The 23,401-nt window shown below is 38.6% G+C and overlaps 1 protein-coding gene across 2 annotated transcripts in view; it reads left to right on the forward strand.

The window, feature by feature from the left end:
- The window catches only part of neo1b (neogenin 1b), a 133,989-nt gene that overhangs the window by 41,347 nt on the left and 69,241 nt on the right, over positions 1–23,401 (forward strand). For both annotated transcript variants that reach the window (XM_079603622.1, XM_079603621.1), the window contains exon 2: positions 4,091–4,408. In XM_079603622.1, coding sequence (XP_079459748.1) covers positions 4,091–4,408 — 318 coding nt within the window. The remainder of the gene's footprint in view (positions 1–4,090; positions 4,409–23,401) is intronic.

Genomic DNA, 23,401 nt, shown 5'->3' on the forward strand with positions numbered 1-23,401 from the left:
AAACACTCCAAACACACAACAAAATGCATTTAAGGGCTAAAAAAGTGGATTTAGCATGATATGTCCCCTTTAAAGCTACACTGTGTAAGATTTTCTCCCATCTAGCGGTGAAATTGTATGAGACTAACAACTGTATATTACTTTCTAGCCCCTCCCATTCCGAGGGTGTTTTAACTCATACGGTGGCCGTAGTATTCCAAGATTAACATGGCTTTCAGTTCCACTTCATCCATGAGTGTTCCTTCAAGTGATGAGGTTACCTAGACGTCTAGCGTTATGTACAACCATGCTATAGTTAGCCAAGCAACTATAAAACCTTGAAGTTACACAAATAGGCTGAATTACCTGTCGAGAAGAAAGCAGGCAACTTCAGCATCCAAAATGGCGGATGGCGAAGTATGATTGGTCAGATCACCTGTCAATCAAGCTCCCTGCGAAGGGTCAATTGCCTGTCGCGTTGTCGTTTTAATTCTCTCTTTCGCTTGCTTGTCGACTCTGTTACATGTCCTCGAGAATAGGCGTGATCCTCAATCTTCAACAGGCTTTCAAATCTGCCGGCGGTCGCGAGTAATCTCCCGCTCGCATTCGTCACGGTGCCACTGAGTGTAAAAACGCGAAAAGCGAAGCTTGCATTTCCAGGTATGTCCCTCTTTGGCTAATGTATTTTCAAGATGGAGGCGTAACATGGCTCCCGCCATTCGAGCGACTCGCCCTTATGTATTATAAATGGCAGATTCTACGCTTACGAGAATACTTGATTAGTTGGTGGAAGTAATTATACATTAATGAGCACAAAGAACAAAGTGTTTTTTGTTAAGAATCAACTTAAAAATGACACAGTGTAGTTTTGTTTTAAGGTCTAACTTTGCTTTCAGCGTTAGATCCCATTTTGCCCTCAATGCGCCTGATGTTTGGAAGTGTTTGTTCACTGAGCAAATTCTGATTTATCTGAAGCGTTTGGAAGCGTCAGGTAGAAATGAAAAGGGAAGTTGCCTGAAGATGAAAAGACAAAGGGGGAAACACAGATGAAAGGTTGAACTCTCTAATTCTGATTGGAGTTGGTTCAAGTGAATGTAAAATGAAGGGAGGCAGTGTTGTGTGTGTGTGTGTGGGTGTGCAAAGCTACTACAATATAAATACGATGTTTTTTTGTTCTTTAGCGGTCGAGAAGGAATGACTGCTAGCGTCCCGCTGTACTGAGGCTCCAGCTAATGTGAATGGGAATCAATTGTGATGTTTTAAATTATGTAACTCAACGCTGTCTACAAAGCTTAAATGTGATTAAAACCTCCTCCATTACAGTTTAATGTGCAGGGATAACTAAATGAGCCGTTTATGGATTCTGTCTGAGGCATTGAGTCTCATTCACTAATTCACTAATTTTGTATGTTTCGCATGCTGAAAAAAATCTCACACTGGATTAAAGCAGAGTGTGCCGTTCTCAAAACCAGTTAAAACACAATAAATGTTTTTATACAGGCCTGGACTACATTTAATCATGTTACAGACCTCTCATTTGCCGCGCATACACATAATCAAATATTTGCCATATTTTATATACTGGTTTGCTTAAAAATAATACTTTTGGCAGTTTTTGTTTTTCCATTTTAATAATATATATTTTATCATATAAAATTTGCTTACATATTTTCTTGTTCCCACTGGGAGTATGTGATTTCTTTTTAAATTTGTATATATATATTTTTTAATTATTATTGTTTTTCACGTCATGTTTTTTTTCTTTCTTAAAAATAAAATTTCAGTTTCAAAAAAAAAAAAAAAAAAAAACTTTTCTAAGGCCACTGGCAGTATTTATTTGGTGTGTATGTGTGGTTTCAGAATAAATTGTGTATGCATTTTTAGTATGAGATGATTATGATTTTGCTTGAAAATAGTTTTTTTTGCAATTCTATTTGGTGCCACTAGAGGTGTGTAAATTAGAGGGCTAATTGATATGTCTACTTTTGTAGTTTATTTTCTTGGGTCTGTAATTGCAAATATGCTGTGGATGTTGATGTCCACAAACCCACGATGAACCCCAGAGACTGTGGATGGGCAAATCCCCGCTTGTAACGCCAGCTCAAGCGCCGCTATCCTTCCTTTCACGCTCATCCATGCTTCGCCACCATCTCTTGGTCTCTTAAGCGCCACTCATATACGTTCCCACAATGCAACAGGCTCTCAAACTGAAGCTTGTCATGGTCCGTTAAATGGAGAAAGGATATAGTATGTGACAGTTTAACCGATTTCCTTGATTTTGTTTTTGTATCTCTGCTGCTTTTCCTTCCTAGCCGTTCTAGGCCACTTCTCGTTCTCTTCAGTCTTTGTACGTGTCAGTATCTCTCTCATTCACTATAGTATGCCATTTCCCTGGAGAGTCCTTGCCCCTTTCTGAGAGGTCTCGCTGACTGAGGCGGTTTTGAAGTGGGTTTTCCTCAAAGTGTGCAGACTAAGGCTAACAGCTTATACTTATCAACCCAACAGCCTCATTTTCTGGCTGTCTCGGGGCTTCTGGGTCAAGGATGCATCACTGTTGCCCTCCAACAGCAATTCTGGACCCTATCCGATTACTCACAGCCAGCCTGTGACAAACATCCAAAGCCACAAACAGGGGCACGTTTGGCCACGTTAGTCCAAATGTTTTCCAGCTGGCTTTTCTACAGTTAGCATGCAACTGTGGCTTTCCAATGCGTTGCATGGTCTTTTTTTTAGATTGAGAAAATGCAAGGACACAAGTTTGCATGTCAAGTTTTGAACGCTTTCCAGTTTTAATGGTGCCAAACTCATAGCAAAGGCTTCATTGTTTTGTTTAACGTTGGAAATTAAATTGAGCCAATTATATAGCATCATTAAAGTAGATAATCTGTGAATGGTTTTATGACATAAAAGTAATTATGTGCTGTTTGCATCTGTTTCTCAGGTACCATTTTTACGAAGACATATTTTTAGTAGCAAATTAGCTTGCATGACAAACAAGCAGCTTCCGTCTCCGATTATGTATTTGGTGCTTTGTGTTGAACACCAGAAGCTTGTCATTTCCTACGTAATTAAAGTACGAAGCAGCTTGCTACGTTACGCAAAGTCTTGCCGTAATTGTTTTCGCACAACACCACTGGTGCAGATAATTGGCCATTAGTGCCGTCTGAACAATGCAGGTTTGTGGCTGAACGCTGTTATGTTTTTTTAATTATACGTCACTGTGAACGTCAAGAACTTTTCCCAGAGGTATTTTGCTCAGTGGACAGGTGAGGGATTTGACCCATATTTTTGGTTCAGAATGAAAACCACTTATCCAACAAAGGAACATGATGAAAGAGCTGTAATCTTGTGTTTTTGAGAGCATAATTTCAAAGATTATGTTGGTTTATTATTGCATGTAGTGTTTGAAATTAACTTTTTCACTCACCGGCCAATTTGGCTATGACATTTTTTAAGTTACCGGCCATTCAGAACTTCTTTTAGTCAAAAAAATATATAAAAATAGAAATGAAAAGAACCAGATTAACTGTCACAGCTATAAAAATCTGGATTTCATACATTCATTTCTTTGTCAAACAAAATCCTGTCATCCAGCATCTCTTCCCTTCCTTTTCATCCTCATCACCAAAAATGTGTTTTAGGAGGACAGATGAATACAGTACAAAGAATATATTATTATTTTTTTACGACGTTTGAAAATATCAATGTCTTTTCGGTTAACCAAATGCTTTTTAATCTTCGCTATTGCTTCAATGCAAATGAACAAGCGCACCGTTATTTGTTGCGTAGTGACCTGTGTGTTCAAGTAAGCCAGATATGAGCAGATTCTGCGTAATACGCTGTATTTAATATATCACAATGACTCAGAGTATTTGCGCTAAATCTGCGCAGATTTGTCTTACACACGAACTTCCCCAGCGAAGTGAGTAAACATAAGTAACACACCAGATTGGCTCGTGATTTGACAGCGTTACTGTTGATTTTTAGCCGCATTTGGCAGGTTGGCGGGTGTTCATTTCAAAGCCTGATTGCATCAAGAGCTAATTTTAGTTGGTCATACTAATGGCAAAATGCATCAAATAATCTGTAACATTCTTCCCTCTGTCCTCAGGTTCTGCCATTCAAGGTTTCACCCCGTTCAGGTTCTCTGTTGAACCCGTGGACACGCTAGCCGTACGCGGGCTCCCCGCTGTGCTGAACTGCTCAGCCGCTAGCGACGCTCCCGTACGGGTGGAGTGGAAGAAGGATGGGACGTTCCTGAACCTGGTGGCGGACGACCGGAAGCGACAGCTAGCCGACGGCTCTCTGCTCATCAGTACGGTGGTCCACTCCAAACACAATAAGCCTGATGAGGGGGTGTACCAGTGCGTGGCCACCATCGACAATCTGGGTACCATCAGCAGCCGAACCGCACGACTCACAGTGGCAGGTATGAAAATTATCTTTCATAAATCATGTCTTAACCCTGTGAAGCACACTGTATCATATTTGATACACCGCCTTTAAATTATCAACGTGATCCAAACCTGTTGCACACAATCTACATGCCCTCTGTCGTCTGATTGGTTGTTTTGAAAGGCCTTTTAGTATAATTATAAAAATGTCCACCTTCAGCTCATTAATGATTTCTATAAAGATAATTTAAGTATATAACGTTAGTATATTTCAAGTTAAACATTACTGGACTGAAGCAACTTAGGTTTACTTGATTATCCATAATTTTTTTCCATAAATAAAAATCAATCATATGGGTTATATCAATCTGTTATAAAGATTTAATTGATTTGCATTACAAACTATCAGAATTTCATCTAACTTTTGGGTCATATATAAATATTACCAACATATTTTGCTCAGTTTGGGACTCAACAATGTTTTTCTTTTCCTCCTTGAGTATGAGCACCATGTTCTCACTTTATAATACTACTTTAGCCATAAAAGCCTGATGAATCAAATATGATACTCAACAAAAAACACCTCTTTTTAGACTTTAATCTAAAGGTTTAATAAACTCTTCAATTTAAAAGAAAATGTTTTTTTTTTTTTTTTCTCAAACTATTATTTCATATGTCAGGCTTAAGGGTTATTCTGGTCTGAATCTCAAACAGCATGCGCTCTGACCATCTGCTGCGTATGGAAATGGCAATATCTTTCTCAAAATCCCCATTTTTTTTCTGAGTCAGGCTGAATGAATATCTATCAGTCCATTGGGAACGCATTATTCTGTCAGAGTTCTCGGATCAGTTTTCTGCAGTAGTGGGGTTTCCTCTACAGAACGCGGGTCAGCTCATGTAGTCGAGCTTCACACTATGCTATGAATCTAACAGCAGGATTAGTGTGTGTTTGAACAGCAGGGTTAGATATCATCCAGGCCTTCACAGTTTGCTCTGACTGGAACCTCCGTTTCCTTTAAAGACGCCCAGCAGAGTTTTCCACTGTTTGCTAGTTTTACTTCTTAAGCAAACGCAGTTGTAGTGAGAAAATCCAATGGGAAGAACCAGAATTGATATAATATGTTTATGTAGCATCCCAGAAAATGATTTAAGAGCTCAAAGGTTGCTCTTGGAAGATTTAAATGGTTCATTTAAGTATCAACTTTGCCTCAGATGTTTTTCCTGAAGTTCCTTAGAAGAAGAAACAGACACATGAGTCAATAGTTGTCATACAATAAGAGTATAGACCTATGAAATTGTGGATAGCAGCTCAGATGAATCATTTTATTAGAAATATTGTATATATTAGAAATATTAGAGTTCTTACATATTTTAGTATAAGTGAATCTGAGCAAGGTTTGAACTATTTTCCCCAAATTCTTCAGGTTATCTTTAGGAGGAACAACTGAGAAGCCGAAAAATGTGAAAAATAAATTTCGTAGGGTAAATGGTGTACTCGTGCTCTTTTTGTACAGTGTTTGAATCTAATTTACCGGCTATAAACTTCATATGATTCTGCAGTTCTGTGCCGTATTGATCTGTACTGTAGTGTAATGTATTGATCTGTGCACATGTCGGCAGTTCTGTACCACTAGAATCTGCAGACCTTTCTGTTCTTGCAAAATATAGTGCAAGAAATGTTACAGGATTACAGTATGTTATTGTGCTGCTGAGTACAGCAGTATTGTTTGATGGAAGCTTCTGATTGGTTCTTTGTTCACTGGGGCGTGGCCAAATTCTGATCCATTAGTATTACACCCAACTTTGAATATAAAGCAAACAGAAATGTATTTATTTTTTATTTGTCGAGGGGAAATTTGGTATTCGGTGAGAGGAAAAATAAACCTTTTAGATTATATATTTGAGAGATTTTTCCTTATTAAATATCGTATTTCCCTCAAATATGTATAAAACCTCTTTTCTTCCATGTTTTGAAGAATGTCTAAGCTGCTCTTTACAATGTAAGCTTTTCCAGCTCCAAAACGGCAAAAAAACAAACAAACAAACATACAACTTATTATTTTTCTTTACTGATAATCATTCTCTGTATGGGTTTAGAGCAACATGAGGGTGGCTATATTTAATTTTGGGGGGCAATTATCTCTTTAAGTTGTCGTTTTGCAACGATCTTACTGTGTTAAAGGTGATTTCTGTCCTCTTCTTCCACCATTACACAGGTTTTCACTCAGGAATATGAACCACTGGAAGAAAGCTGACAGATTTTTGGAGGGAAATGTTCCGCATGGTCTTTTAACTCTGTTTAAAGAGTTTGACACGTGTGTAGTTCACACATTTGATGGTTCCTCACCTCTCCGCCTGTCTCTCTGGTCTTCAGGGAAAATTGGTCTTAAAACACAAGCGTTCTCTCTTTATTCTCAAACAAAACTCTGTCTCTTTTCATTTCTCCAGTCGTCAGGTGCTTTCTCACTGAGAAGCTGTATCAGTGGCTCCATATGCTGCTGGCAGAAATAAAGGATGCTTTTCTCTGCTCTGGATGAGGAATGACGTGTTCAGGCTTTCAGAGGAAGGGAATTAGCATCAGTGCATTATGCTACATTAAGACTCGGAAGAGCTTTTGTGTTTTGGTTTTAATGCCTGTCAGTTTTGTGTTTCTGCTGTAGATGTGTGCGCAGTGAATGTGACCCCTGACAGAAAGCACAGATTTACTAGATTTTGCATGTTCTGAAGAACATTAGAGCACTAGTTGTGCTTGCCTGGGCAAAACCTACTGCTGTTAAATGTACTTGCAAGGGATTCTGGTTGGCATGTTGTTATGAGGTTGTCCTGGTGGTTTTTAGTTCTTACTAAATGGATGCTAGGGTGTTTTGACTGTGTTTTACTGCATGACTATGCAGTTGCTAGGTTGTTGTGGTTGGTTTCTTACTGTTGTACAGATATTCTGGTCTGTAGATGTGGCTCGGGTTCCTCCAATGTACATCTGCGGGATTTATTCCACCTATTTTCTGGTCAAGCAGGTAAAAATGATGCATCTGATCACTTAGTAAGGTAACCCCAACAACACACATGATTTGAGAAATCATTCATTATGCTGGTCTTAAAGGAATAGTTTAAATTACATTTCTGTCATCAATCACTCACCCTCAAGTTTTTTCAAACCTGTATGAATTTCTTTCTTATGCTGAACACAAAGGAAGATGACTTTCATAGTAGGAAAAAAAAAACTATGGAAGTCAATGGGATCCATACACTGTTTGGTTACTGACATTCTTCAAAATATCTTCTATTGTGTTCAACAGAAGAAATAAATTCATACAGGTTTGAAACAACTTGAGGGTGAGTAAATGAGGACAGAATTTTCATTTCGAAGTGAACTATTCCTTTAATAAACCACTAACTTCAAGTATGAGTTGTAGTAATGATGTTAATTTGAATTGAAGCATTAGTAACTTATCAGCTCAACCTGCTGTATAAAGACACATTTGAATGATTTGAAGGGCTCTAAGATGTGCTTCTATTTTTTATAGGAATCAACACTAATGCAGTAGCAGAGCACACACACACACACACACACACACACACACACACACACACACACGTTTAAGTGCCTTGTCCGTGTTTTCAGATCTAGCCGGCGGTGCACGGCATGGAGACTTGAGCAATCCCAGGGGCCGTTACACTGAAAGTTCAGGGCAGCCTGTATGAGGAACACACGCAGTATTTCAATTCAACGCTTTTCACAGTTCACAGGAGATCATTTAAAGCAGGACGCCACTCATTCTGACAGTTAGCTAGCATTTATTTCATATGTTAATGGTCGTTTCATTCAGTCATTCATTGCGCCAGGAAAAAGAGTGTGACAAGCCAATGCCATCGTAGCGTCTCTTTTCTCTTTACACGCACTCATACTCCTTTTTTTTTCTTTTTTCTCCTCTCTCTCGAGTTTTCCTATAAAGACGACAATGCTCACTCCATTATTATTTTTTATTTACAAAACGACCTGGAGAGACACTTGCACCATCTCTGCTGTGTTTATGGAGTAGCAACCGTAAAATCAAACAAGACAGAAATGCATTATGGGAGCTGACGGAGGCGCCCCAGGCCAGGCAGGAAGAGGCTGAGCCGCTACTTCTGCTGACGATTTATGAAGTGAATTTCCTTTAAGCCAGTTAGTACAACTTACAGCTCTGTGCCCTAAAAACTTCCCTAAAACTACAAAAGGGCTGTTTCCTACACATAACCACTCTGAAGCGCTCTCGTAAAGGGAAAGCCTTGTGGGAGGATGGGGGGTTGATTATTCAGGTGCTCGGCCTGGTGAACGAGAAGCTGTTTTATGTTGATGGAGGGGCCTGAGCCATATCTAGAGAGCAGAATATAACAGACTTGAGCGTGGACTATAGTGACTAGCCATTTAAGCAATGATCCAGATATAATACTGTATCGAAAAAGGTTATCTGATTATTTATACAGTTTAGTATCATTATAACAATATTTGACTGCACAATTACTCAACTGACCAATCAAATAATCCAAAGTGTCATGTAAAAACAAATAATTTAACCCACTTTTTATGATTCAGCAATTCAAAAACTATTTTAACAAGTAACACTTTCTTATCTTGTTTGAATGATTTTTCAACTGTAAAATGTTTCTTGTTTATTGATGCATTGTTGATATTTGATAATCAACCCAAATAACCACGCCCCTCCCTTCATTGCTCCGCCCCCCAAAATGCTTGAACACGCAAGAGTGGATTATCTCCTTATCAAAGCAAAATAATGCTTCACTAAAAATGAAGCGAAGATGACAAAGGAATGACAAGGAAACAGTACTCGAGTAAATACAAGCAAGAGTTTGTTGTTAGTCTCCAGCAGCTCCAGACAAACAGTGACACTCAAAACTGTCCTGTTGCTAGAGCTAACATTACATCAACAGCATATCTTGGTTCCGGTTTTTTTACTCAAGCAACCTTGGTGTCCGTTTTCAGGCCTTCCCTGTTAGGTCTCTGCTGATTGGCTCACTCTCTCTCCTCCCCCATCATGAGTAGACACGCCCCCTACTGCTGATTGGCTCACTCTCTCTCATCCCCCATCATGAGTAGACTCGCCCCCTACTGCTGATTGGCTCACTCTCTCTCATCCCCATCATGAGTGGACACGCCCCTACTGCTGATTGGCTCACTCTCTCTCATCCCCATCATGAGTGGTCACGCCCCTACTGCTGATTGGCTCACTCTCTCTCATCCCCATCATGAGTGGTCACACCCCTACTGCTGATTGGCTCACTCTCTCTCATCCCCATCATGAGTGGACACGCCCCTACCGCTGATTGGCTCACTCTCTCTCATCCCCATCATGAGTGGTCACGCCCCTACTGCTGATTGGCTCACTCTCTTTCATCCCCATCATGAGTAGACACGCCCCCTACTGCTGATTGGCTCACTCTCTCTCATCCCCATCATGAGTGGTCACGCCCCTACTGCTGATTGGCTCACTCTCTCTCATCCCCATCATGAGTGGTCACGCCCCTACTGCTGATTGGCTCACTCTCTCTCATCCCCATCATGAGTGGACACGCCCCTACTGCTGATTGGCTCACTCTCTCTCATCCCCATCATGAGTGGTCACGCCCCTACTGCTGATTGGCTCACTCTCTCTCATCCCCCATCATGAGTGGACACGCCCCTACCGCTGATTGGCTCACTCTCTCTCATCCCCATCATGAGTGGTCACGCCCCTACTGCTGATTGGCTCACTCTCTCTCATCCCCATCATGAGTGGACACGCCCCTACCGCTGATTGGCTCACTCTCTTTCATCCCCATCATGAGTGGTCACGCCCCTACTGCTGATTGGCTCACTCTCTTTCATCCCCATCATGAGTGGACACGCCCCTACCGCTGATTGGCTCACTCTCTCTCATCCCCGTCATGAGTGGACACGCCCCTACCGCTGATTGGCTCACTCTCTTTCATCCCCATCATGAGTGGTCACGCCCCTACTGCTGATTGGCTCACTCTCTTTCATCCCCATCATGAGTGGTCACGCCCCTACTGCTGATTGGCTCACTCTCTCTCATCCCCATCATGAGTGGACACGCCCCTACCGCTGATTGGCTCACTCTCTTTCATCCCCATCATGAGTGGTCACGCCCCTACTGCTGATTGGCTCACTCTCTCTCATCCCCATCATGAGTGGACACGCCCCTACCGCTGATTGGCTCACTCTCTTTCATCCCCATCATGAGTGGTCACGCCCCTACTGCTGATTGGCTCACTCTCTCTCATCCCCATCATGAGTGGACACGCCCCTACCGCTGATTGGCTCACTCTCTTTCATCCCCATCATGAGTGGTCACGCCCCTACTGCTGATTGGCTCACTCTCTCTCATCCCCATCATGAGTGGACACGCCCCTACTGCTGATTGGCTCACTCTCTCTCATCCCCATCATGAGTGGACACACCCCTACTGCTGATTGGCTCACTCTCTCTCATCCCCATCATGAGTGGTCACGCCCCTACTGCTGATTGGCTCACTCTCTCTCATCCCCATCATGAGTGGACACACCCCTACTGCTGATTGGCTCACTCTCTCTCATCCCCATCATGAGTGGACACACCCCTACTGCTGATTGGCTCACTCTCTTTCATCCCCATCATGAGTGGACACACCCCTACTGCTGATTGGCTCACTCTCTCTCATCCCCATCATGAGTGGTCACGCCCCTACTGCTGATTGGCTCACTCTCTCTCATCCCCATCATGAGTAGACATGCTGATTGGCAGTGTGTTGTGCTGCTCGGTCCGATCCACTTTCAACAGCGTTTCTCACAATTCGCTTTCTGACATTCACACAATTCATATCTAAATTATGTTTGTTATGATTTTAGACACTTAGACATGCTATATATGGTTGCTGGGGTGTTTTTGGTGGCTGCCAGGGCTTTGCTTGCTTTGTTTTTTGTTTTTTAGAATGTTGCTTCAGCTACTATAGAGTGTGGTTGCTAGGGTGTTCTGAGTGAGTCATTTCTGAGTGAGCGATATCGTTTCTGGGATGTTCTGGCTTGTTTATAGTGTGTTTCTATGCAGTTGGCAGGACTGTGGTTATTAGGGTGTTTTGATTTAGACAAGCCAAAAAACAATGAAGAATATGGTGATCTTCGTCAGGCCATGAGAAATGTTTTCTCTTACTAGTCTTTGTTGTGTGCTTATTCACACACACATACACACACAAACAGTGCAGCTCTAATGTATGTCCATATTTATATCCTCCTCCTGTAAAGTTTCTCTCTCTCCTTTCATTAAGTTCTACAGCTCCACATCAAAGTCTTGCAAACACTCAGTAAGTCGCGTCCGACTGCGCTCAACGGTTTACTGGGAATTCAATCAAACCTAACAATTCTCGTTTATGTGATTTACGGGTGGACTAAAATTAGTCGTGAATCTTCCAGGTTCCTCGACGTGTCTATGATGTGTATTTTTAGATTTTTCCTCTTTTTCAGTAAACATATGCATCAGTTCAAGTGTAAATGTGTGTAGGTTTGTTTTCATGTGTGAAAGCACACATCTATGATTCTTCACACAGCATTTCTGTGGTTATAGATTGTTTGTAACCCTTCAGTTCTCTAGCATCCCGTCCTAGAAGCGTCATGATATTCTGAACCACCTGTAGACTGTAGTCAGAGACCGCATATCTAATTTATTTCATGTGAATACTACACTGTGACCTTTTTCGGTCACCAGGATTTTGCCAAGTAAGATCAAATATATGTTGTTGGTCCTAGAATAACATTACTGTCTGAAAATTTAGTCATAACCCTAAATCAAACCCTACTTTTCCCTAAAATCCCTAAAATGATGGTGAATAACACTAACAGTGATGTAGAACTAACCCTGGTTGTAAGCCTAAACTTGACATAAACTGGAAACTTGTCCTTCAACTCTGATTGGTTGATTTGAATGTTGTTCCAGGATCATCAAAGATGTTGATCCAGGTACATGCTGTACCTGGTGAAATCACATTCAATATTGAATATAATATTGATTGATTACGTCGATCAGAAGATAAAAAGATTCGATCAGGAAGTCATATTTGCTGTTGCTCTCTGTCGTTGTATTAGAAAAACTAACTAGTTTCTATAATTTAATTCTTATGTAAGGAAACACAACGTATAGTGTTATAAATGTACATTAATTTAAAAAAGACTAAAAATATAAAGATAACTTCAATTAATTTTAGCTGTGCAAACGCGTCGTCACAGTCTGTGAAAAGCGTCCGTTGTTGACATTGTGTTTTGCAACCCAGAATCCACAGAAGAAAGACAGAATGACATGAAGGTTAGTAAATGATGACAAAATATACATTTTTGGGTTGAAATAATGATATTTTATTGTGCAAACATAGTAAAATAGTATAAGATCCCATTCCCCATTTTTTTGTCCATTACTCTGATTGGATTGTTTGTTTTTGGTCAAACTTGATGATTTCAAGAAAAAAACTATTTTCTTGTGTTGTGTTTTTATAACACATTTAATGTCTTGTACGGTTTTCCCTCACAGTTACGTGCTTGTATCAAATTAAACAAGTCCAATAAAGGTGTTTTTGCCTTTTTTTTCTGACCTTTGAACTTTTCAGAGCCCTAAGGTGTGTTTAAAACGGTTTGGCTTCTCCTGGTTTCACTTCCCACGCAAGTACAAGAAGATTGAGGTCATAAACGAACACGACTAATGTCATAAGGGCGTGAGGGACATTGATTGTTTCCTGATTGGTTGGATTTGACAGGTCTCTGATGTGTGATTGGTGCAGAAGCGTTGCTCGTGGAGGTGTTTTTCCCGAGCCTGTTCAGCTCAATAAACCTCTGCTCCTTTAAACCTGATTAAATGAGTTTTCCTCGATTGTTCAACGAGAACTATCGGCCCGGCTGCAGGAATTCCCATGTGTGTGTTGAGCTCATAGTGATGTGCTCGAGAGAGGGGAGGCAAATTGAGTCAGGAAAACTCAGACGACTTGAGGTAATTGTGTTCCATAAAGTGTGCTCAACGGTTTGATGGTTTTAGATGCTCGCTGGTCTGAGAAGAGCCGCCTACAGATCCTAACTCTGATGCTAGCAACCGAAACCCTGAATCGGCAAGCTCTAGATGGGTAACTTTGTGCTACAAAGTTTTGCCTTGTTCTCTCAGTCTTGACATTTTTAAGGATAATATCCACCTTTATTTAATTTTATTCAAAGCTTGGTTGTTGTCTTTATTTTATTTAAAATGTTTTGTAAATGTTTATATAATTTTTTATAATCTTTTTGCTTTATTTTGTATTTTATTATTTTTATTTTATTATAATTTATTTTAACAGTTTTTTATTTATTTAATTAAAATATTTTATATTGTATTATGTTTATCAATTAATATAATTTTTTTTAAACATTGTAACGATGCTTGTTTTTGTTACTACTTTTTTTTTTTTAGCATTTTATTATTTTTATCTAATTACATTTTTATCAATTAATAATATCCTTTTTTTATTATTTTTAAACATTGTAACAAAGTTTGCTTGTTTCATTTTTGTTTTATAATATTTTATTTTATATTGCATTTCAATATTTTAATTATTTTTTATAAATTATTTCGTGGGGGGATTATTTGAGCAGTATTTGGTCTCTTTTATTAATAACTCTTTCCCCACCAGCATTTTTGTTTTTTACATTTTATGTAAAGTTGCCAGTCAGCACCAGCATGTTTTATCATATTCATATTCAAAACTTTCATGGACCCCAGAATATTTAGTTGTATTATTATGTAAACAAACAGTCAATATATCAAAAGAAAAACAGAGCATTTTATTCTAGCTTCAGTCGTTCTTTTTTATCAACACTTGAATGTGGGTACGTTTCATTAATATAGAAAAAAAAAAAAAAGTTGAGAAAATTGCACTTTCGTCAAAGACTTCGTCGGATCAGATTCAGAACGATGATCAAAACATTGCGTTAAGGAATAACTCAAAACTACAGTTAAGGATAAATTCTGTCTCACTGATCCTGTTCAGATTCTCCACTAACTTAATCATCAATTCGTAAGTTGAAAGACTGATCCTGAAATGCATCATCCTCCAGTTGAAGCGGACAGTTGACCTTTAGCGTTCGTGATCTCGTCTCACCGCACGTCAATCAGACCTGAACATGAACAAGCGGCCGTCGCTCTCGCAGACACTGAGAGTTTCCACCGAACATGAAACTGCTCATCTCTACGCCGGTCTGAGTGACCCGTGTGCAGTCGTCTGGAGATGAGCCTGACCTTTCCTAAGATCTGGCCTTCCATCATGGAGTTTAATGATGACTGGATGATCTCTCCATCTCCCTCCACTTTAATAATTCTCCTTCAGACTCATCATCAGACTTATCGTTTCAGTTCTGGTCCGTCCTGCTTATTTTCTTGTGTTATTCAAGATATGAAATGTCTAAAAGTGATGTTTTACTTGGATTCTTACTCAGACAAATTTAAAGGGGTCGTATTCTACACTTTGATGGTTTACACCTTTATCATCTTTTTTATTTTAAAAACAATTTAATATATTTCAATGTGTACAATGCAAAGGTGAAACTAATATATTATATAGACTCATTACAATCAACGTGAGATATTTCAAGCCTTTATTTGTTATAATTGTGGTGATTATGGCTTACAGCTTATGAAAACCTTTTCACAATATTCTAATTTTGAATTTGGGGTTTTCATAAGCTGTAAGCCATAATCATCAAAATTGTAACATATAAAGGCTTGAAATATCTCACTTTGCATGTAATGAGTCTATATAATATATTAGTTTCACCTTTTAAGTTGAATTACTGAAATAAATGAACTTTTACACCCATATTCAAATTTTTCTAGTTTCACCTGTACAAAAAATTTATTTAATATTATTGTTATTTATTTATTTTTGTTACAAGGTTTGTGTTGTAATTATTTATATTTTAACTATTAATTTTTTTTTTATCGATTTACAACGTTAGGCAAGGTTTATTGTGCCATAGTCATCATTAAGTTTGATAATTTTCCACTCTGTAATAATTCAAAAGGCTGTTTTTTCCTACTGTACCTTTAAGACTTAAAGGGATAGTGCACCCACATTTTTTAATTCTGTCCTCATTTACTCACCCTTAAGTTGTTCCAAACCTGTATGAGTTTCTTGAGTGCTGCTGAACACAAAAGAAGATATTTTAAAGATTGTTGGTAATCAAACAGTTGTCGGTTGCCATTGACTTATACTATACTTATAGCCAATACTATGGAAGTCAATGGCTGTCTAGTTACCAACATCATTTGTGTTCAACAGAAGAAAGAAACTCATACAGGATTGGAACAACTTGAGTGTGAGTACATGATGACAAAACTTTAATTTTGTGTGACCTATCCCTTTAAATCACCCTTATATTGACTAACATTTGCTCACCAACTTTCATCAAGGTAGCAAAATGGCTGAATACTAAACAGGCACTTATGGTCTGGTTGGACTGGACAGGGAGTTTTGCAGCATGTCTACCTAGTACATCAAACTCAAAGGTGAAAGAAAATTCATTATTTAATGAAATGGCCCCTTTTACGTCTGTTCTTTCTGCATTCATTAATGCGCTCTGCTTTTTAAGGAAAAACCCTAAACTCGTGCCTGAGTGCCTACAGCTGCACGCTATACTTCCTCTGGTTTCTGCTAATGCATCTGGACCTTTTTTAAAGCAAACACCTCAGCTTTCTGCATTAAAACCGCTCGCTGCTTTCCCCATTAACACGGGCAGTGAATTAATGCCATGGCCAGCTCTGTGACTCCATTAATGCGTTCTGTAAACACAGCATATATGTCATTACGCAACCACTATAATATTAAAGATTAACACATGATTGCCGGCTCACATGTTAAACTTTTGCAGTTTGCCTTTAGGAGTTGTTTACAGATGGCCATGGGTAATTTCAGATGCATATATTTACATCTTTGAACATTGCTGTCCTATTTTAGAGGAAAGGCTTTGCAGTAAATACACTGAAGTCTGATGGCGTGCCGGTGTTCCTCTCACTCGCAGATAATGAGACTGAATGTTAAAAGCAGAAAGTGTGTGAGGGAAGATGCTTTGAATCGCAAACCATGCCGGGCTACTCGTTTAAAATGGGTGAACTACAATCAAGCTTCTTTTCTGAAAAGAAGTGTAGCTACTCTATACATTTTTAATCGGAGCAGTTTTTTTACTCTCAAACCATTCAAGTTCTTAAGCTTTTTGCATCAAAATATTTAGTTAAATGCAGCTGTACATCTGTATACTTTCAGCTTTGTTGTATTATATGCCCTTTTGTTTACCTATTGTAATTGTTTTTGAAAATCAGTTTAGAGAATGATTCAATGATTAATTCTCAGTCACTTGTTCTGTTCCTGAATGAATCCGTTTTTGAATCGGTGAGTGCGTTTACATGCACCCTCATAATGCGATCAAACTAATGCGATAAAGCTCACAGTCGTAGTAACCATGTTAGGATTAAACTATGTGGCGTACGCCGATTTTAATCACAATATAAGGCATGTATACACCTTAGTCGCATTATTACCGTTCTGACCAAAGTGTGCATGTGCTCGGATAACTCTTAATTCTCAATAAATGAAATAAATTTCTCTTGCTAAACCTCAACTGCGCGGTCTCTGCTCCATATCTTCATCCAGACGGCACGAAGAATGTGACCGCAACGTAACCCGGCATTGAGATGTTCATCACGCCACCGAATAATATCCAGTACGTCCATAAAAATGTATTTTGATGCGAGTAGATTAAAACAATGGCCGGTAACATGCACCTACTGGTGAAACTCGAAAAATTTGAATATTGTGAAAAGGTTTCCATAAGCTGTAAGCCATAATCATCAAAATTATAACAAATAAAGGCTTGAAATATCTCACTTTGCATGTAGTTAGTCTATATAATATATTAGTTTCACTTTTTAAGTTGAATTAATGAAATAAATGAACTTTTGCACCATATTCTAATTTTTCGAGTTTCACCTGTATATGCATATCTGAGTATGGTATTACCTACTTATTAGAGAATAATGAAAATTGTATGTAAATGGAGTGAAAAGTTCTGCTTGTCATGTAAACATCTTACTGCGATTTAAGACCTTACTCCGACTATTAGAAATAATCCCATTATTGGCTCACATGGAAACGTAGTCAGTGTTATCATTGTATTTATGAATCAATGACTCAAAAATGGAACCACTTTAATTGTTTTTAATTTAAATTTAAACATATATAGCTCACACACGCAGCCAATCACACACACATCTATATAAGCATTTCTATAAAGATTTAATGAAGCCTGTGAATCTTCAGTGATTTGTTAACCGCTGAGCTACAGTTAAACTACTGGAAGTTTTTAGCAGTAGAAGTTTATTTAGTTACTTCCAATACAAAGAAACCAGCATATCTGAGACACCCTCTTAAGTCCTCTAGATGTAAATGAAAGCACATTGTGTGTTTGAAAAAAAAAAAAAAACACCTCAATGCGTCAAATGTTGAATCATTTTCGCACACATGTGCTCCAGATGTTTGTGTTGCCATAGTGACAGCTGTCGCAGTGGCACAGTCATTTATATTCAAGCGTTTCCTCCACCAACTATGGCAGCTCCTCTTTGTTTGTGCGTTGAGGGTCTCTTCCTCTCCTGTGATTGATTTTACATTAGTGAAGCACACGTATCGATTTGAGCCGCTGGTTTGTCGGAGCGCCTCTGTCCTCGGGCTCATTACGCTCCTGCAGTGTGACTCTGACGCTTTTCACACCTTTCACTGTGATTTTAGCTTCAGGGCTCGCAAATATGTCTATTACCGCCACATTTATTGTTTCATATCTGTCGTGTGTAGTTCAGCATCTGACTGCATTTCTAAGTCTCACATTTACACTTAATTTAGGATCAGAAATTCAAGAAAGTAAATCATTGACCCGTCCTCATTTGTTCGCTCTAGATCTCGAGATGTTTTGCTGAATCTCCGAGCTGTTGTTTTTAAAGTATTCATTACTTTAATGAGCTCATTGTTTCTGCTTCACATTATTACATTGTTTAAATTAATACATTTTTAGCTACCGGTAACTGTGTTATTTTGTATTTCTGAAATGCATAACTTAGACAGTTACCTCTGATCTAAATTGTGACTTAGACTCATGCATTTTCTGTGAAGCTGCTTTGAAACGATGTGTATTGTGAAAAGCGCTATACAAATAAATCGAATTTTCCATATGGTGAATGCATATAATGACTATGGAAAAAAATCCTGTTTAACATTTTAAAGACGTCTGAATCATAAGAAAACTGTGTGAGGAACAGGCCCAAATTTGCACCGCTCAAATCTTGCACATGCATATTTGAACTTACTGATTGTATATTCTCATATGCAAATGATATGATAGCTGCAGTGAAAAGCAATGAGTGAAAAATTACTTAAAGCACATAAAGCTGTTGTAGACAAGTCAAATTTATTTATATAACGCCTTTCACATTACACATGGTTTCAAAGCAGCTTTACAGAAAATCATGATGTTATGCCTTATGGCAGATTAGAGCCGGGCAAAAATATTGTTTACATCTTGCAATTATATAAGCAGTTGAGATTTGATAAATAATGTGTATCGCCACATATGAGTATACTGTATGTATGCAGATTAAGTTGGACATACTTAATATGAAGACCTGGGCAATAATGTAGTTATTTTGTCTCAAAATACAATGTCAGGCAGTTGAGGTTTGCTATGAAGTAGGACTGTCACTTTTGTGAAAAAATCCTGTTTGATTTGAGACATAAGTGTTCATTGAATCGATTGTCCATGTCTAAAACCGTTTCCATTTTCAACGCCAAATATAAGCAAATTCACGGACAACTACCAGGCATTAGGACGAACGTAAAGAGGGCGCTTGAGTATATTGCACAAGTCAGCAATATTTCTGATGATTTATTGGCGTGAAGTTTCGTGCACAATGACAAACAGGAGTGCAACATTCTCGAAAAACAATAAGCAGAGTGGACTGCCATAACATCAATGAAAAACATTACTCCACGCTTCAACATGCTGCGTTTACCATTAGAAATGTCAAACAAATTTAGCCTACGTAGGCGATTGTAGCCTGAATCTGTATCTATATGCATGAGACTGTCTGAATACCAGCAGAGTACACATTTTTCTTGTAAAAAGAGACACATTATGCAGAAGTATAATTTGCTGTTAAAGTCCTATAACTTTATAGACCTGTGCAATAATACAAATTACATTTTTGTGATATCACAGTTTATATTGCTGTGCGCTTGATGTTGTGTAAAAATTAAATATAATTCATTTGGCATATGAATCTTTGTCAAATGACGCTTCATAGTACCTGGTCACTTCTCAGATTCGTCACATCATCTCCTTTTGTGTTGCTCAGAAGTCTGATGTTTGGTGACGCTTTGATTATGGATTTCAAAACATTGGCTTACTTTACATGTAAATCCGGAGTTGGATCTTAACTTGTCCCTTCGATCAGAAGACAAGCGACTTTGCAGTTTCAGTACCGCCATCCGTCACACTGAAAGCTGTTTGTGCTGTCCCGCGTCTGAATGGGACCCTGTGTGGTCTCGCGAGTGTCCTGTTAGCGCCTGCTCTGTTTACGCGTGTGTGAGGTCTCGTGTTGCTCTTGGAGTGTGTGGACGTGAGGCGGTCAGTGGGGGGAAGTGTGAGGGAACCGGCGGAGCAAATGTTTGTGGAGGGCAGATGAATAGAGGGGCTTTTTCTGTGTGTTTGCTCGGGGTGGAATGTGAGGAGATGCACAGGAGACCTCACCAGTGTTTGGAAAGCCACTGGCATGCGGGGTTTCTGGACTCAATGGACTTTTTTGAGGCGGGGGGATGTCTAATGTGACATTTTTCCAACTTGCATGTCTTTAAACATTTCAGCGCTGGGAAATCCGATCACAAATGGACAGAACTGAGGAGGTGTTCACATTCTTCACATTTCTTAATTTGAGTCGATGCTTCATTCTATCCCACAAAAGGTTCTTTCTAGTGGAAAAAGGTTCTTTTAATATTCTTTACACTAAGATTTTTTTAGAACTAGTGCAAAGTGCCCGTGCAAAATCAGTTTTTGTGTTTTTAGTAATGGTTGGTTTGGTGTGTTTGAGTGCTCATTGTTACAATTACACAGCATAAACTCAGTGACATTAATTGTGCATGGTAGAAATGGCAAAGCAAATACTGATACTGCCATACTGACACAATAAATATGTAAAATTGAATTACATGGTTGCATAACAATTTTTAATGGTGATATTAGGTGACATGTATTTGGGTATCTTTGTACAGGTAGCAGGAGTTTAGATTAGATTTACATTAGTTTCCACTTTGTTGTCATTGTACAGATTACAATTATAGAGCCAATGAAAGGCAGTTAGCATCTAACCAGAAGTGCAAAAATAGGCTACTATTACACAGTAGCGATAACGTTAAGCGCACCAGAATAAAATATAATATTCAGAATTAAACAGTGTAGCTGACTTACAGACTCAGTTAACATCCACAGATGAATAAGCGCGACGATGCAAGGCAAGGCCAGGCAAGTTTATTTATATTGCACATTTCATACACAATGGTAATTCAAAGTGCTTTACTCAGAAAAAATTAAAATAATCAAAAGAATTCCCCAAGATTCAGGGAGCGGACTACACAGTGAAACAAAAAACGCAACGCTTGAGCAAACAGTTTGTGAATAGGCTACTACAAATGATGGCCGTGAATAAAATATAATATTCAGGAGTAAACAGACTTAATGTTTAGCTGACAGAGTGTTTATGTCAGAATGTTTATTTTGAAACCACAACCCTCTAAGTGCTTCGTTTACCGATATCTTTTGCATTTCTAATCCAAACCCCGTCAAACTTGGCACTGCACTTACTCATGCCCGTAGCAAGACGCCTGTCAAGTTTGAAAGCCATGACATGCGAATGACACACAGACGTTTCTATAATTTATAGATAGATGTTCACTGAAAGGTTATTTTGGGGACCAAAAATTTGTCTAGATAATTGGACTGGAAACAAGACAAAAATACTAAGTAAGAATATAATTTTTTGCAGTGATTTTGCTTGGTCCCTTTAAAGTCACGTTGGATTTCCTCCTTAGCGTAAAGGATAAGAAGTGCCTGAACTTTGGTGTTGGTCTATTTTGTCTCTGTTTTCCTTGCTCATGGAGTAAGCATATGTAAAGTGTGTGTTTACACAGTTTTTTTTTTTTTTTTTAATGGCGGTTGCCGTTGTTTCGTATGGCATGCGTTCGGCCAATTACTGTTATGATGTGACGCTTATGTCACAGTTCTGATCGTGCTGGTTTAGTAGGAGCTCATTAAGTCCCGCCGAAAGGTGTTCCTAGGACTATAATCATTCCCAGTTCCTGCGGTGCGATCACGCTAAAAAGTGTGTACTTCCACCAATAGTTATAGAAACTATGACGTTCCTCCGGTGCGAAAGCTCCCTAATGGTATCGCTGAAAAAAACTTTATTTTTAAGAGTGTTCCCTCAGATGATATTCAGAGGTTATTTATAATGCCAAATGGATCTTCGATAACACATAACACGTAGCAAACTGAGTGTTTGTGAGATGCGTCCCATAAATGCACATGCACAAGCCTACACAGAACATCGACGTGCAGTGACAGACTGATGTAGGAGATGTCTAGTGCTCTCAGGAGAAGCGTTTGAGATGCTCTTTATTACCAGGAGTGAACTGCAGTCTGTCTCAACTGACTATCCATGATCCGATCACCCGAGGACAATGTTATTATCAGGTATAAATGTGTCTGGTGCTACACTTTAAATCAACACGCGCTAGTTTATATAGCCCTATATGTTTCTTTTCTACAGCAAGGAGCAACAGGACATTGAGGGTCAGTGTGACCGTCGAGGGGAGATGGCAGATCGGGTTTGAAAAGCACTGGACATGGCAGTCGGAAATTTCATTGGCCAATGAGTGCAGTATTCATTTTTAATGTTTTTTTTTCTGTTTGTTTGACAGATTCTCAGATATTGTTATATTTTAGTAATTTTTTATATTAGTCTTAATTTTTATTAATCAAATCTGAACATTGTCTAATTATAGTGTTTGTTTGTTGTTTTTTGTTTGTTTTTTTTGGTCGATTTTAATCTTAGTCTAATTACAGTGAATTAAAAAAAATAGCAAATTTTATTCTTAAATTAAAATTGTCTGATTATAGTATATTTGTAAAAAAAAAAAAAAAAAAAAAAACATTTTAATTTAGTCAATGAAAATAACATTTTATATTACAAGAAATGAATGAGAAAACAAATATTTATAGCAAATATAAATATTAAAACGTACATTGTACACATACACATATTGTTGTGACTGACTGTGATTTGAATTTTCTAGATTTTTTCAAGAAACATTTTTATTATGTTGTTAATTACTACTAATTATTTTTTCCTCATAATATTTTCATCAGCTGTATATTTAATTTTAAATCATTTTATCTTCATGATGGCATTTTTTGTCATCTTCATTGACAAAAATAAAAAAAAACTTCATTATCAAACATTTCGTCAGTAATTATATTGACAAGATTAACACTGCTGCGAGTTTTAAAAATTCAAAATGTTTGGTCTTCGAGGTGGTCATATCATCCCATTGAAATCTCTAGCGCTCTATCTCTAGAGTGTGACTGTGAGGCATGTTGTAAAGCTCTTAGTCCTTAGAAAGATCCGCACGTTCCAGTGAGAGAAATATGAACTGGCCTCGGAGGTGTGTGTGTGTGTGGATGAGTGGATGAGTTTGTCTGCCTTCAGGCTGTAGACGGCTCCAAGCTGTGTTTAATGATTCCTCTCTGGTGTCTCTCCATCACATCAGGGACGATCAGCATGTGGACGAATCACACACTGCATTATTTGCTCGAGTCACGCTTGCACAAACATACACACACTCATGTTTACCGTATATGTGGGCTGCACGTCTTTGTGGCAGATGCACTGGCAT

Source organism: Phoxinus phoxinus, assembly GCF_949152265.1.
Source record: "Phoxinus phoxinus genome assembly, chromosome: 25".
In the NCBI taxonomy this organism is placed as follows: domain Eukaryota; kingdom Metazoa; phylum Chordata; class Actinopteri; order Cypriniformes; family Leuciscidae; genus Phoxinus; species Phoxinus phoxinus.